Below are 12,805 nucleotides of genomic sequence, written 5' to 3' on the forward strand. Positions count from 1 at the left end.
TTGGGTGGGAATCATTCTGCTTTTTTCCCAGCTCACCAGACAGTTTGTGAAGGTGAGTGTTTAGAACATTAGTTTGAGCCAGCGATGACTCTCTTGAGTATGCGATCTGGAGCAGGTCGCCTGGATACAACATGACTCTGATGCCCTGAGTATGTCGAGGAGCAACTGACGCTTCTACAATCACTGAAAAAAATCTTCGGTCGAGGGAGAGACAGAATGGGAGAACACAAAACTTCCGCTCCACAGCAAACCTCAGGTATTTTCTGTGCTTCTCCATGATCTGGATGTGGAAGTGAGGATCCTTTAGATCGACTGACTTGAACCAATCTCCTCTCTGTACAGACCTGAACAGACGATGGTGAGTTAACATGGGGAGAGGAAGCTTTTTCAGCTTCTGGTTGACTTCTCTCAGGTCCAGTGTTGGATGGAGTGAGCAACGAGAAAATACCTGCAGTGACACACACTGCTTTTCAGAGAAGTGGTCTAGTGGTTGAGACGCGAAGACAGACAGGTAGTGTTCACTCTTGTGCTCCACCCCTGAGAGCACTGACTGTTGGGAGGCTTTAGGGTCATATGATTGTTGTTGGGACCCAGAGTCACATGGGTGACTGGTCAGGTGTGTGTTTTTGTCCCGGCTCCACTTGGAGCTTCGGGACATGTAGTACTTGTGAGTGGTGTACTCAACATGTGGCTTTGGCTGGCAGCAACTGACCAACAGTGTGTCTCCCTGAAAATTCTCAGGTGCTCTGTTGCGTCCGTCCCCTCATGGATGTGCACAAAAGGGATGCTTTGACCCGCACCTCATAGCGCCACCTGGGGGTCGCTGTTGCCCTTCTCAGGCTTCGGGAGTCGTGCCTTGGCTCCTAGTCTTTCATGGTTTCGTCCACCACTGGTCCAAACAATCCAGAGGTTGTTACAGGCGCATCGAGAAGCCTGTTCCTCTCTTTCTCTGACATCTGCGTCAGATTCAGCCACAAATGGCAATGAGTTACCACCAAGAAACCTGTCACCCGTCCCGCTTCTTGAGCCGCTCCCTTCGCCATGTTGTTGTTGCCCAAAGGACTTACTGACTCACGTCCCTTCTTGTAGGCTTAGAAGCAATACAAGTGGAACCAGTGTCGGGAGTGAACAGAGCCGCTCTGTGTCTGCAGCAGAGAAGAGCAGTCGGTGCAAAAAAACAGGTCCTTTGGAGAACACAGCAGGAGTGGGAATCCTTCTTTGTTGTAGAGGCACAGCAATCCACACATTGCTGGAAGTCATCCATAACTGATGAATGGAAAGTGGTCAGGCTGCTCATCCAGTGGTGAGTTGAATAAACAAGAGTATGTGTCACAGGCAGTGATGGTATTTATACTGGAGGCGGGAGTCTGCTCTGACCAATCACAGCCTGTCAAGGCCTGGCCTAAGGCTTGGTTGGGTGGACGGGGCTATCGCTTGATTCAGTGGATGCTGCCTGACGCCAGCAAACGGCAGGACGCACTCGAGTTTGAAATAAAGTGAAACACTGCTCTTCGACATGCCATAGACTGTATGGGAGGTGGTTGGCCATAGTCCTCCTTGAATACAAGTGCTCATTATATTCCGCTAATAATTTTTTTTTCTTTTTAAATTTTGAAGAACTGCCTCTCTGGATGCATTAATTCATTAATTTTTTTCTCTTGCATTAAATAATAACAATAATTTAATTTTTGTTAATGTTACTCCACATGCTACAAGTAACTGTGATGAATGCTTTTAATGATACACCTATTTGGTGCACCACATTGCTCATCATTCAACTCTCGCAATTCCCAAAAAGGGTTGGACATTGACACTGGATTTTTACTGTTGACCTTTCACACACAGACAAGATGCCATATAAATCAAAGTCTGAAGCTTAATTTCCATTAGATGACAAGCATCAACATGGAGCAGGTCTCTGAGAAGCTCTTCAGGTACAAAAACTACAATTTTCCAGCAGGTTTCACGACAGCAGAGTACATCGATGGGCTGCAGAACTTTGAGATACGGGACAGTGACATATATCTGGTGACGTATCCAAAGTCAGGTAAGATCTTAGGTTGTTTTCTGTCACTAGAGAGGAGAGATGATGTTTGTGCTGGCACCCAGGAACAATTTGGACTCAGCAGATCACAGTCTCGATCATGAATTTCGATGGTGAGAAAAAAGAATATCCCAACAACTATGAAGAGATGCCGTGGCTAGAGTACTTGGAGGAGCGAGAACCTTATTCCACGCGTCCGTCACCGAGGCTCTTCAGCTCTCACCTGACGCCAGCTCTCATGCCACCAGGGCTGAAACAGAAGAAGGCAAAGGTCAGAGCTAAAAAAGATCACAATAAATTGTCAAATGTAATCCTAAGAAGTTAATTTCTGTTTTTAATATTTAGTTTTGCATGTTAATGAATGAGCATATAAAATGATACGTGTAGTAAATCCGTAAAATGTAATGGCAAAAAACAAACAAACAAAAACATCTTGTTTTCTTAAATTACGTTCTTTTTTTATGTTTGTGAAATCTGATATTACCAGTCAATGTTAACATCAAATGTCAATATGAAGACACTACTTCTTTTATGACATCATTTTCTTGACGTTTGGCCTTGTTCTTCTTTAAGTTCTTATATTATTTCGTCAAACATGGTTACATCCAGCAGTTGTTGCAAAGCTCTTTTCTTTCACTCCCTTTTAACACTGCACTTCTTATTCGCTCATTTTATAATTTTTCTCTGTCAGATTATTTACGTGATGCGAAACCCAAAGGATGTTGCTGTGTCCTTTTACCACTTCTCCAAAATCGCCCGTGACCTGGAAACGCCTCAGAGCTTCGACCAATTCTTGGAGAACTTCTTACAAGGAAATGGTGAGAACTTGGTCTTTGCTTCATCCCGGTCTGATGATGCCAGGCTGGTTCTGCTTGAGGCTTCTGCCTCCCCTCAATTTTGTTTGTCAAGGTGAAAGTGCTCTAATGTCTCAGTCAGATCAGCAGTGATGCTAACAAATAAGCAGAAAGACCCTAAAATCAGTGGCAGTACCAGAAAGCTAGGTCACAAAAATGTGCGTTCGAAGGAAAGCACAGACTCAAGCCCATACAGTATGTGGTGAACATTTTTGACCATTTGCTGGCAAAGATGCGATAGAAAAGCAATTTGTAAATCTTAAAATATATTTTAAAATGATGAAGCTACAACTTGCTAAACCTTAGGCAATGGAGGGCATGATGTCACGTGAGGGATGGGTCACTCTTTCGGCATGACAGCTCACGTGCCAAGAACATTTTACCTGCAACTATGGAAGTGGCAATACTGGTGGTCGTTCATATGTCTAGGTGGAGGAGGAGGCTGTCAGCAGCTGTTGAATGTAACTACCTATCTATATTAGTTACTTTTAAAATCAAGTGTTCAATCATGAATAACTCAGTTGCTTTACAAGATTGTAATCAGTGGTAAGAGCACATTTTCAAGCGGACTGTGACAAAAGATCTTTGTTTCTGCAATTCTCTTTGCAAAATAGATGAACCACACAAAAACTGTTATCAAAGCCATGTACTGGTCATGAAACCTTTGAAGTCTCAAAAAAAAAAGCACGAAGACCCAACAAACCCAGTGACTCTTCAGTGCATATTAATTTGCTGATTTGCCAGTGCTCAGTTCGTCCTGGTTCGACCACATCAGAGCTTGGCAACAGGAGAAGGACAACTACAACATCCTGATGTTGAGCTATGAGGACATGGTGTTGGTAAGAGGTGGTCTCTCGACACTATGATGGACATGCATCTGTCCCAGTGAAGCAGGACTCTTCTGGTTCTACTCTAGGATCTGGAAGCAGCTGTGAGGAAGATCTGCAAGTTTCTGGGGAGGAGCCTGAGTGATGCTCAGATCCAACAGGTCGTCCATCAGTCTACGTTCAAGAACATGAAGAAGGATGAACGAGCCAACTACAAGTTTGCTTCTGATGACAGACTCAGTGGCGACTTCATGCGCAAAGGTAGAACTGCAACACAGCCACATTCAAAGACATTGAGTCTCACTGTAGCCAATGCGTTGCAGGTAAAATCGGCGACTGGAAGAACACTTTCACTGTGGCCCAGAGTGAGCGAGTCGATCGTCTAGTTCAGGAACGACTCAGTGACGTGCCACTGAAGATCATCTGGGAGTGATGCTGCGATTCACCCAAAGCTTCTAGTAGCAGAGTCCTGCAGGGTTTCTGTGAAGTACAATAAAATGAATCCACCTATATCAATGTGTTTTTCCTCTCTGTAAGTACCTGTACAGTGCATGGATCACTTGAACATCCTGTTGAATATAATTGTTCATTACATTCAAACAATAAAGACTCAGTTTTTTTTTTTATTTTCATGAGTTCAAAATTAATCTACAAAAATTCTATGATTTTTCATAGAATTTTTGTCGATGGACAGCACGCTTAGAGGCCGTCACACACATATTCGTAGAGTCATGGTTGCATTCTGTGACCTGGAGATTGTACTTCATGCTCCAATCGACTTTGTATGGATAATGACCACGCGAAGACTTATTGAAATATGTACACCCAGCTGAACACAGACCCGATGCACCATGGCCTCCCAGGGCAACTGTCTGACACAGCAAGTGCCCACGATCCTGACGTTAGGCCGAGGCTGTGCTCAACAGCGGCACTGCAAAGGTCCACGGGAGAGAGACCATGAAGGAGCTCTGTAGATGCTGCCAAGCCATGAATGGAGAGTGGATTCTAGTATCACTCGAGAACTGAGGGAGGAGGAGTGAACATTTGGACAGAAGGCTGAATACGGCCAAAAGGTGACAGATGAATACTCAACTCCAAAAGAAGGCATGCACCACTCATGGAACTGTATGGCAGAGGATTAATCCAACAAAAGGTACACTGTGAATGACTGGCCCACAAAATGTCCACTACCAAAGCAGTCGTGGGTCTGGTCCTCACGCCACTGTGAGGAAGATCGCCATCAAGACTGATACACAGTAGTGGTGGTTGCACCTCTCGCACACTGCACGGCTTTGACCACAGAGCTGCCAAACAACCAGAAGAAGACACCTGCTTTCTGACTCCGGCCCACACCTAGTGGTGGTGCAGGAATCCACCTGCTAGAGCAGCTACGCTGACAGATTTACCCAGGCGGAGCTTCGACATGAGACAGCTTGCATGTTAGAAACTTCTGTTTGTTCACCTTTTAAAGTTTTTTTTTCATTTGCTAAAATAATAATGTTTTATTTTCATCAGATGCTTTACGTGATGCAAAACCCAAAGGATGTTGCTGTGTCATTTTATCACTTCTCCAAAATCCTCTCTGACGTGGAAACGCCTCAGAACTTCCACCCATTCTTGGAGGACTTCTTACATGGAAATGGTGAGAACTTGTTGTGAAACCCTGGCTGCTTCTGCTCGAGGCTTCTGACACCCCACAATGTTAATGGTTTACAAGGTGATAGAACTTTCTGTGGTGATAAAGAATGCGTAAGAAGACGTAATAGTCAGCAGTGGCACCAAAAAGGCACTTCACTAAAATGGGTTTGAATGAAGGCACAGAGTGAAGCTGATATGTGGTGAACAATTTTAACTGTGTTAATCTGTGTTTTAATTGACTTTTATTGTCTTAGATAAGATGGGTGAAACCTTCACTGATGTCCTCATATAACCAACAGATGTGACTTCACTGAGGTGCTGAGGTCAGAGTTTGCACCCTGGTTAATGTTTGACTCAGAGAGGACGCACTTACTTGGTTGAAAACAGCAACATACAGACCAAGTCACAATGCTTTACCATTTCTGTAAATTTCGTATCCCAAAGTATCAATTTGCTGTCATCTATAGCGACTCTGGGTATGATATAACATTATCAGTTACTGTTAATAATAGATGAACCACACGATCACTACCCTTTTATTAGTCATGAATCTTTTGAAGTCACGTAAAAAAACCCAGAGATCCAACAATCCTACTGTCTCTTTGGCACATATTCATTTGCGGTTCACTGATTTGACAGTGTTCTGTTCATCCTGGTTCGACCACATCAGAGCTTGGCAACAGGAGAAGGACAACTACAACATCCTGATGTTGAGCTATGAGGACATGATGTTGGTAAGAGGTGGTCTCTCGACACTATGATGGACATGCATCTGTCCCAGTGAAGCAGGACTCTTCTGGTTCTACTCTAGGATCTGGAAGCAGCTGTGAGGAAGATCTGCAAGTTTCTGGGGAGGAACCTGAGTGATGCTCAGATCCAACAGGTCGTCCACAAGTCCACGTTTAAGAACATGAAGAAGGATGAACGAGCCAACTACAAGTTTATTCCAGAAGAAAGACTCAGTGGTGACTTCATGCGCAAAGGTAGAACTGAAACACAACAGCCATATGATTAGGAGTCAAACTACATCTGATGTGTTGCAGGTAAAATCGGTGACTGGAAGAACACTTTCACTGTGGCCCAGAGTGAGCGAGTCGATCGTCTACTTCAGGAACGACTCAGTGACCTGCCGCTGAAGATCACCTGGGAGTGATGCTGGGATTATCCTCAATACTCCAGGGTTTCTGTGAGATCAAATTAAATGAATTGACTCGAGAGTAGTTTTGACTTCCTTTTGCTGCCATTCACTTTGCCAACATAGATAGCATCAACACAGCAGACACACAGCCTCCCAGAGTCAGCACACCTGGTGGAGGAACCCCAGCACTAGTGGGGACTGAAATGTAATTAGCAGCAAACATTCAGTCCACATCACGTGACATTTCATCCTGCCCCCCCAGCTGCCCACACCCCACTTTCATCTGGATTCCAACAGTAGCCCTCCGTGCCATACAGCTAGCGCTAAATACGAGCTCTATGGAAAATAACTCATTTTAAGTCAGTTTGATTCTGCTAGTTATGTTTTTGCATCGTCATTTTAAGCGGTGAAACGCTGTGCCAGTCCTCTCAGAGAAAGGTGTAATACAAATAAAGTGTACTCACTTACTGTTACTGAGTATGATGGTGAGCACTCATATAAAGTAGATTATGGAGATCGAAATAAGGAGAGCATGTATAAACCACGAGGCCAGTGTTTCAAATGATTCAAAGATAAACTGTGGAGCCTAGCTCAACAAAATGCGTGGTACAAATGGGACTGGCAAGGAATGACTCAGGAAGAAAATATGATTTGCATGACGTCCCCAAATGAACTACCACTTGTGATTCCAGGCAAATAGACGTCCAAGGAACACACTGAAACTCAACAGAAACAGTGCAGGGAAAGCACCTTTAACTCAACTATACAGTACTATGGATTTTTAAAATGATCAGTGTGTGGTCTTGGCTGCAGGATTTAATGTCAACATCTGGTGGCTCATGCGAAACAACATGAAGAGATCGAGGTGGAAAGCCTTTTAAGTGTGATTCATTCATTCATTCATTTTAAGTGTAAATGTAAAGCAGCTGAACCGGTCTCAGACTTTCTGCTGAAGTAGACTTTGCTTTCTTTCTTCAAAAACTCAATCAAACACACGATCAAACGTCTATTGAACCTCACACCAAAACAAAGCAGAAAACATTTGCATGTAAGAGCAAAGGCTGTTCGATGAGAACCAGGGCAGAACCAAAAACACTTTGGTAACCAGTCATGGGTTGTTCTTGTATGTGTAACATTTTCTCTTTCCACATGAGAATGGTTGAATACTACAGCGAATCCTGACTAGTTATTGTTACCTGTGTGTTGATGGTAGAAAACAAAGAGGACCAACAGGACCAACCAAAAGCAGAGTGCCTTGCAGTTTACGTTCGCCACAGTCCTCCTTAAGTTCCTACCTTAAAAGGCAGAGTCCTACTCCACCGATGGGAGCATTAACATTGGAGTCTTATTTCACTACATTTTGCCAAAAATAGCTGAGAACTTTCAACTTGGGGGCCCTGACGCTGCTAAAGTGCTGGGGAGAACCCTTTCTTGTTTGAGGTAATACATTTTTGTGACATTCTTTTCACATGACAATGTTTGTGTTCCATTTGTGAATCCTGGCTACATTGTTACACGTGTCTTAAAGATGGTCGAAACCTAAGAAGAGCAACAGAAGGAGGTCAATGAAACACAGCAAGTGAGACAGAAGTCCATGAAGGGAAATCATTAATCGAATGTCATGAATTGCCTCCCAAGGAAAGGTACCAGCCAGCTGCAGTTCAACCAGCAGGTTTATGATGATGACATTATATGATGCTGCCAACAAAAGCGAGGTCACCTGAGGTGAAACCGGTTTGGCTGCTTTCATTTAAAACTGCGCAGGTCATGTCTGACACACAGTTAAAATGAATGAGGAGTACATGAACTCACACTCAAAAGCCGTTTCACCTTGATTTCTTTATGTGGTTCAGCATTATCCACCAGATTTAGATTTTTGTACATTTGTTTCATTAGCTAAAGGGGGAGTGTAAAAATAAGGCATTCACCAACATCTTAATCTTAATACATGTAGTTTCCAACTTCTGTAGCCCTTTCATAGCGTCCAATTTCATATTCAGGAAATATAACAACAACAACAACAACAACAACAATAATTATTATTATTATGTTGTTGTTGTTGTTGTTGTTGTAGTTATGTTGTTGTTATTATTATATCACAGTTTCAGAGGTGGAGATGCAAGTTGGGTTTGGGATCTCAGGCTGTTCCAGAGTTGAGGAGCCCTGACAAAAAAGGCTGTGTCTTATTTAAAACTAATGTAGACTTAAGGACAACTTGTAGAGACCCACCTGAGGATCTGGCTCAGAGGGGCTGAGAAGTTCTACAATTTACAGTAGTATGGGGCCAGGCCAAGAGAACTTTATCAAGTTATCAATGAAATATTAACATGGATTCTAAAGTGGACAGGAGCGAGTACAGAGAGGCTAACACAGGAGTGATGTGATGTGCGGGATGACTGTTAGAGCCAGTTAGAAGGCTCGCTGCTGAGTTCTGAACCAGCTGGCGATTTCTTGTTGACACCAGTGAGGAGTTACAGTTACAAGTTTTTTGCAAGTGGGGCTGTGAAAGCATGGGTTTGATTTTAGAGATCATTTTCAACTGTATGCGACGGGTCTGGACTCTTTTTTAATGAGAGGATCAAAAGAAACAGTTTCAAAGAAGGAGCAGTTTCAAATAGGAGTTATGTTTCTGGGCTAGTGACAGAGGCAGCCATCAGCTGTAAGCTATAATATGAGGGAATTGTTGTGCCACCCAATTGGTAACATCATGAAGACATGCCAGTACAGCAGCCATGCCTTGAGAATTCTTTGCGTGTAGATAAATCTGGGTGTCATTGGCATTGCAGTGGAAAGACACATGGTGACGCTGGATGATTTGTCCAAGAGGTAGCATGTCGATGAAAATAGAATGGGACCAATAGTAGAACCTTGTGGCACACCACAGCAAGAGAATTTAAAACATACCTTTCACCTGTGTCAGCTGCTAAGAGAAAGTCGTGGTTTACTTTTAAAAGCACAGTCTCCCTGCTGTGTCCAGATCTAAAAGACTGTAAAAGCCCTCATTGCTTCGTGGTGACACACATGCCTTGACTATGATTTCAGTGAGGCTGATCCCAGAGAAGAAAACTAGATCCAGGATATGACCTATGGAGAGAGTAGGTTCTTGTATTGCCTGTCTGAGGTTGTCTCATGTGTCAGTCAGCAGCCATGAAAGTTTAAGTCACTGAGGATGAGGACCTTCTCAAAATATGAAGTAAAAAGTGACATGAGCTCATAAAACTCAATAAATTCCGAGCTGGGTATTGGTCGTCTGTAAATGGCCAGGATTAAGTTACTTGACACAGAACATGAATGTAGTGAAACTACTATCAAGTTCAACTACAATACAGTTAACAGCGAGTAACAGTTTCTTTGTTTTTTGTTGACCCTTCACACACAAACACGATGCCATTTGACGTATTTCTGCCTTCATCTGAAGCCAGGCGTCAACATGGAGCAGGTCTCTGAGAAGCTCTTCAAGTACAGAAACTACAATTTTCTAGCAGGTTTCACGACAGCAGAGTACATCGATGGGCTGCAGAACTTTGAGATACGAGACAGTGACATATATCTGGTGACGTATCCAAAGTCAGGTAAGATCTTAGGTTGTTTTCTGTCACTAGAAAGGAGAGATGATCTTTGTGTTGTCACCCAGGAACAATCTGGACTCAGCAGATCATAATCTCAATCCTCAACTTCGATGGTGAGAAAAAAGAATATGCCAACAACTATGAAGAGATGCCATGGCTGGAGTACTCGGAGGGGCGAGAACCTTACTCCCTGCGTCCGTCACCGAGGCTCTTCTGCTCTCACCTGACGCCAGCTTTCATGCCACCAGGGCTGAAGGAGAAGAAGGCAAAGGTCAGAGCTCAAAACAATGCATTATTCTGACCACAGAAAAGGGAAAAAAAAAATCTCAATTGATGAATTTTGTGCAAAGAAGTTCAGTTATTTTTATGCTTGTACATTTACTTCATGTAATAAAAAGATTGTGATAGCCATAAGCGGAAATAAATGGTCATATGAAACGCCTTTTGATATCAAGAAACATATCGCCTAAACATTTAATCTGTTTTTTACTTTAGTGAAAATTATAAATTTTCACAAGATTGCAATTTTTGTCCTCAAAACATTTTCTCTCGTAACAAAGTTTTCATTTTAGTACTTTCGTTGCATCACAATATTTCCATTCAATTAATATACTCCTTTTATGACATCGTCTTCTTTACCTTCTATTTATCTATGTAATATTCTGTCAAACATAGTGTGCCATCCCTTAGCCTTTGACCACACTCATAGAACCAGAGTTACATACTGCTGAACCCAAGTTTTAAAGCCACTTTTCACACCCTTAAAAAATGGTTTCTATGGTAATAATGTTTTTTTTTTTTTTTTTTTTTTTTTTTGCATCAGATCATTTACGTGATGCGAAACCCAAAGGATGTTGCTGTGTCTTTTTACCACTTCTCCAACATCGTCAGCTACCTGGAAACGCCTCAGAGCTTTGATCTATTCTTGGAGGACTTCTTACAAGGAAATGGTGAGAACTTGTTCTTTCATCTCAATCTGATTCTGGAGCCAGTTCAAGTTGTGAGACCCAGGTTGGTTCTGCTCGTGAGCGCCTATCTACACTGGAACGGGCATAATATGACATGACAAGAATAAGATTAGATCAGATTACATGGTATTTATTAGTCCCACAGTGGGAAAATCAACATGTCACAGCAGCCTATGACAACAATGACACTGGCAAATATCAAAGTTATTAAAGGAACTCAACAAACATCAAAGACGTCCACAAAGCATCAGCAAAAAGAAAAAAAGTGAAATCACAAGACGAAACATAAGACAAATATATACCCATAATATATAAACAAATATCCTGGCAAAATAAAGAAACTATAAGCAAACCTAAGTAAATAGTAAATAAAATCAATAGATAATCAATAGATACTAAATAACCAAATGATGGAGTTGATAATGATGAGGAGTGTACACAGCAGGACCACAGCGGTGAACAGGGTCTCCAGACTCAAAGGTGTTACGGTCTGTCGTCAGTCCAGTATGTTACAATAAAATAAACAAGGAAAAAAAAGACTCAGACGACAGGAGCAGCTGAAGCGACCACAGTGCCTTTAATGTCATGACCAGCGATCGATAAACAATAATTTGATATATTTTTGGAATCAAAAACCATAACCATAAACCTTAACCATTGCAACACTGAAAGCGTATTTAGCTCCAATTCTCTTTGCAAAATAGATGAACCACACCCCCTTAAAAACCAATCGAAACCGCGTTCCTTCACGATATGACCAAAAGTATTTGCTCACCTGCCTTGACTCGCATATGAACTTAAGTGCCATCCAATTCCTAACCCACAGTGTTCAGTTGGTTCACCTTCTGCAGCTATTACTGCTTCATCTCTTCCAGGAAGGCTGTCCACAAAGACAGTTGACCGTGGAATATTTAGACGGGAGGAGGTTTCACGACTGGCCACACAGGTGGCATTCTATGACTGGAATTCACTGTGCTCCTAAGAGCGGCCCATTCTTTCTCCAATGTTTGTCAGAACAGACTGCAGGCCTCGGTGCTTGGTTTGATACACCTGTGGCCAGGCCAAGTGAGTAGGACACCTGATTCTGATGATTTGGATGGGTGAGCAAATGCTTTTGGTCATATCGTGTATCGTAAATATTGAGAAGTCTCCACAGAATAAACAAAAACAGAAAGACCCAACAAACAGCATATTACATTTCTCATCGCTAATTTGACAGTGTTGTGTTCATCCTGGTTCGACCACATCAGAGCTTGGCAACAGGAGAAGGACAACTACAACATCCTGATGTTGAGCTACGAGGACATGGTGTTGGTAAGAGGTGGTCTCTCGACACTATGATGGACATGCATCTGTCCCAGTGAAGCAGGACTCTTCTGGTTCTACTCTAGGATCTGGAAGCAGCTGTGAGGAAGATCTGCAAGTTTCTGGGGAGGAACCTGAGTGATGCTCAGATCCAACAGGTCGTCCATCAGTCCACGTTCAAGAACATGAAGAAGGATGAACGAGCCAACTACAAGTTTATTCCAGAAGAAAGACTCAGCGGCGACTTCATGCGCAAAGGTAGAACTGAAACACAACAGCCATATGATTTGGAGTCAAACTACATCTGATGTGTTGCAGGTAAAATCGGCGACTGGAAGAACACTTTCACTGTGGCCCAGAGTGAGCGAGTCGATCGTCTACTTCAGGAACGACTCAGTGACCTGCCACTGAAGATCATCTGGGAGTGATGCTGGGATTATTCTGTAGTAGCAAGAGTTAATA

General features: G+C 42.8%; 3 protein-coding genes across 3 annotated transcripts; all 3 read left to right on the forward strand.

The window, feature by feature from the left end:
* Positions 1 to 1,903: 1,903 nt before the first annotated feature.
* Positions 1,904 to 4,167, forward strand: LOC128757844 (amine sulfotransferase-like). Its single transcript, XM_053863422.1, has 6 exons — positions 1,904 to 2,047; positions 2,110 to 2,315; positions 2,736 to 2,862; positions 3,643 to 3,737; positions 3,815 to 3,986; positions 4,049 to 4,167. Exons 1-6 carry the CDS (start codon positions 1,906 to 1,908, stop codon positions 4,156 to 4,158), a joined length of 852 nt encoding a protein of 283 aa, XP_053719397.1. The 5' UTR covers positions 1,904 to 1,905; the 3' UTR covers positions 4,159 to 4,167.
* A 1,073-nt stretch (positions 4,168 to 5,240) lies between these two features.
* On the forward strand, positions 5,241 to 6,516 carry LOC128757848 (amine sulfotransferase-like). The gene is made up of 4 exons (XM_053863427.1): positions 5,241 to 5,367; positions 6,003 to 6,097; positions 6,175 to 6,346; positions 6,407 to 6,516. The coding sequence occupies exons 1-4, from the start codon at positions 5,241 to 5,243 to the stop codon at positions 6,514 to 6,516; spliced, it is 504 nt and encodes a 167-aa protein (XP_053719402.1).
* A 2,720-nt stretch (positions 6,517 to 9,236) lies between these two features.
* Positions 9,237 to 12,805, forward strand: LOC128757846 (amine sulfotransferase-like). The gene is made up of 6 exons (XM_053863425.1): positions 9,237 to 10,073; positions 10,136 to 10,341; positions 10,894 to 11,020; positions 12,258 to 12,352; positions 12,430 to 12,601; positions 12,662 to 12,805. The coding sequence occupies exons 1-6, from the start codon at positions 9,932 to 9,934 to the stop codon at positions 12,769 to 12,771; spliced, it is 852 nt and encodes a 283-aa protein (XP_053719400.1). The 5' UTR covers positions 9,237 to 9,931; the 3' UTR covers positions 12,772 to 12,805.

The sequence above is a fragment of the Synchiropus splendidus genome, chromosome 4 (assembly GCF_027744825.2).
Source record: "Synchiropus splendidus isolate RoL2022-P1 chromosome 4, RoL_Sspl_1.0, whole genome shotgun sequence".
Classification (NCBI taxonomy): Eukaryota; Metazoa; Chordata; class Actinopteri; order Syngnathiformes; family Callionymidae; genus Synchiropus; species Synchiropus splendidus.

Bases quoted from the DNA above. Each gene is read 5' to 3' on its own strand.
- LOC128757848 (XM_053863427.1), top strand. From the start codon at position 5,241: ATGCTTTACGTGATGCAAAACCCAAAGGATGTTGCTGTGTCATTTTAT. The intron at 5,368-6,002 runs GTGAGAACTTGT...CTGATTTGACAG, and splicing joins GGACTTCTTACATGGAAATG to TGTTCTGTTCATCCTGGTTC. The intron at 6,347-6,406 runs GTAGAACTGAAA...GATGTGTTGCAG, and splicing joins TGGTGACTTCATGCGCAAAG to GTAAAATCGGTGACTGGAAG.
- LOC128757844 (XM_053863422.1), top strand. From the start codon at position 1,906: ATGGAGCAGGTCTCTGAGAAGCTCTTCAGGTACAAAAACTACAATTTT. The intron at 2,863-3,642 runs GTGAGAACTTGG...CTGATTTGCCAG, and splicing joins GAACTTCTTACAAGGAAATG to TGCTCAGTTCGTCCTGGTTC. The intron at 3,987-4,048 runs GTAGAACTGCAA...AATGCGTTGCAG, and splicing joins TGGCGACTTCATGCGCAAAG to GTAAAATCGGCGACTGGAAG.
- LOC128757846 (XM_053863425.1), top strand. From the start codon at position 9,932: ATGGAGCAGGTCTCTGAGAAGCTCTTCAAGTACAGAAACTACAATTTT. The intron at 10,074-10,135 runs GTAAGATCTTAG...GTTGTCACCCAG, and splicing joins GGTGACGTATCCAAAGTCAG to GAACAATCTGGACTCAGCAG. The intron at 11,021-12,257 runs GTGAGAACTTGT...CTAATTTGACAG, and splicing joins GGACTTCTTACAAGGAAATG to TGTTGTGTTCATCCTGGTTC.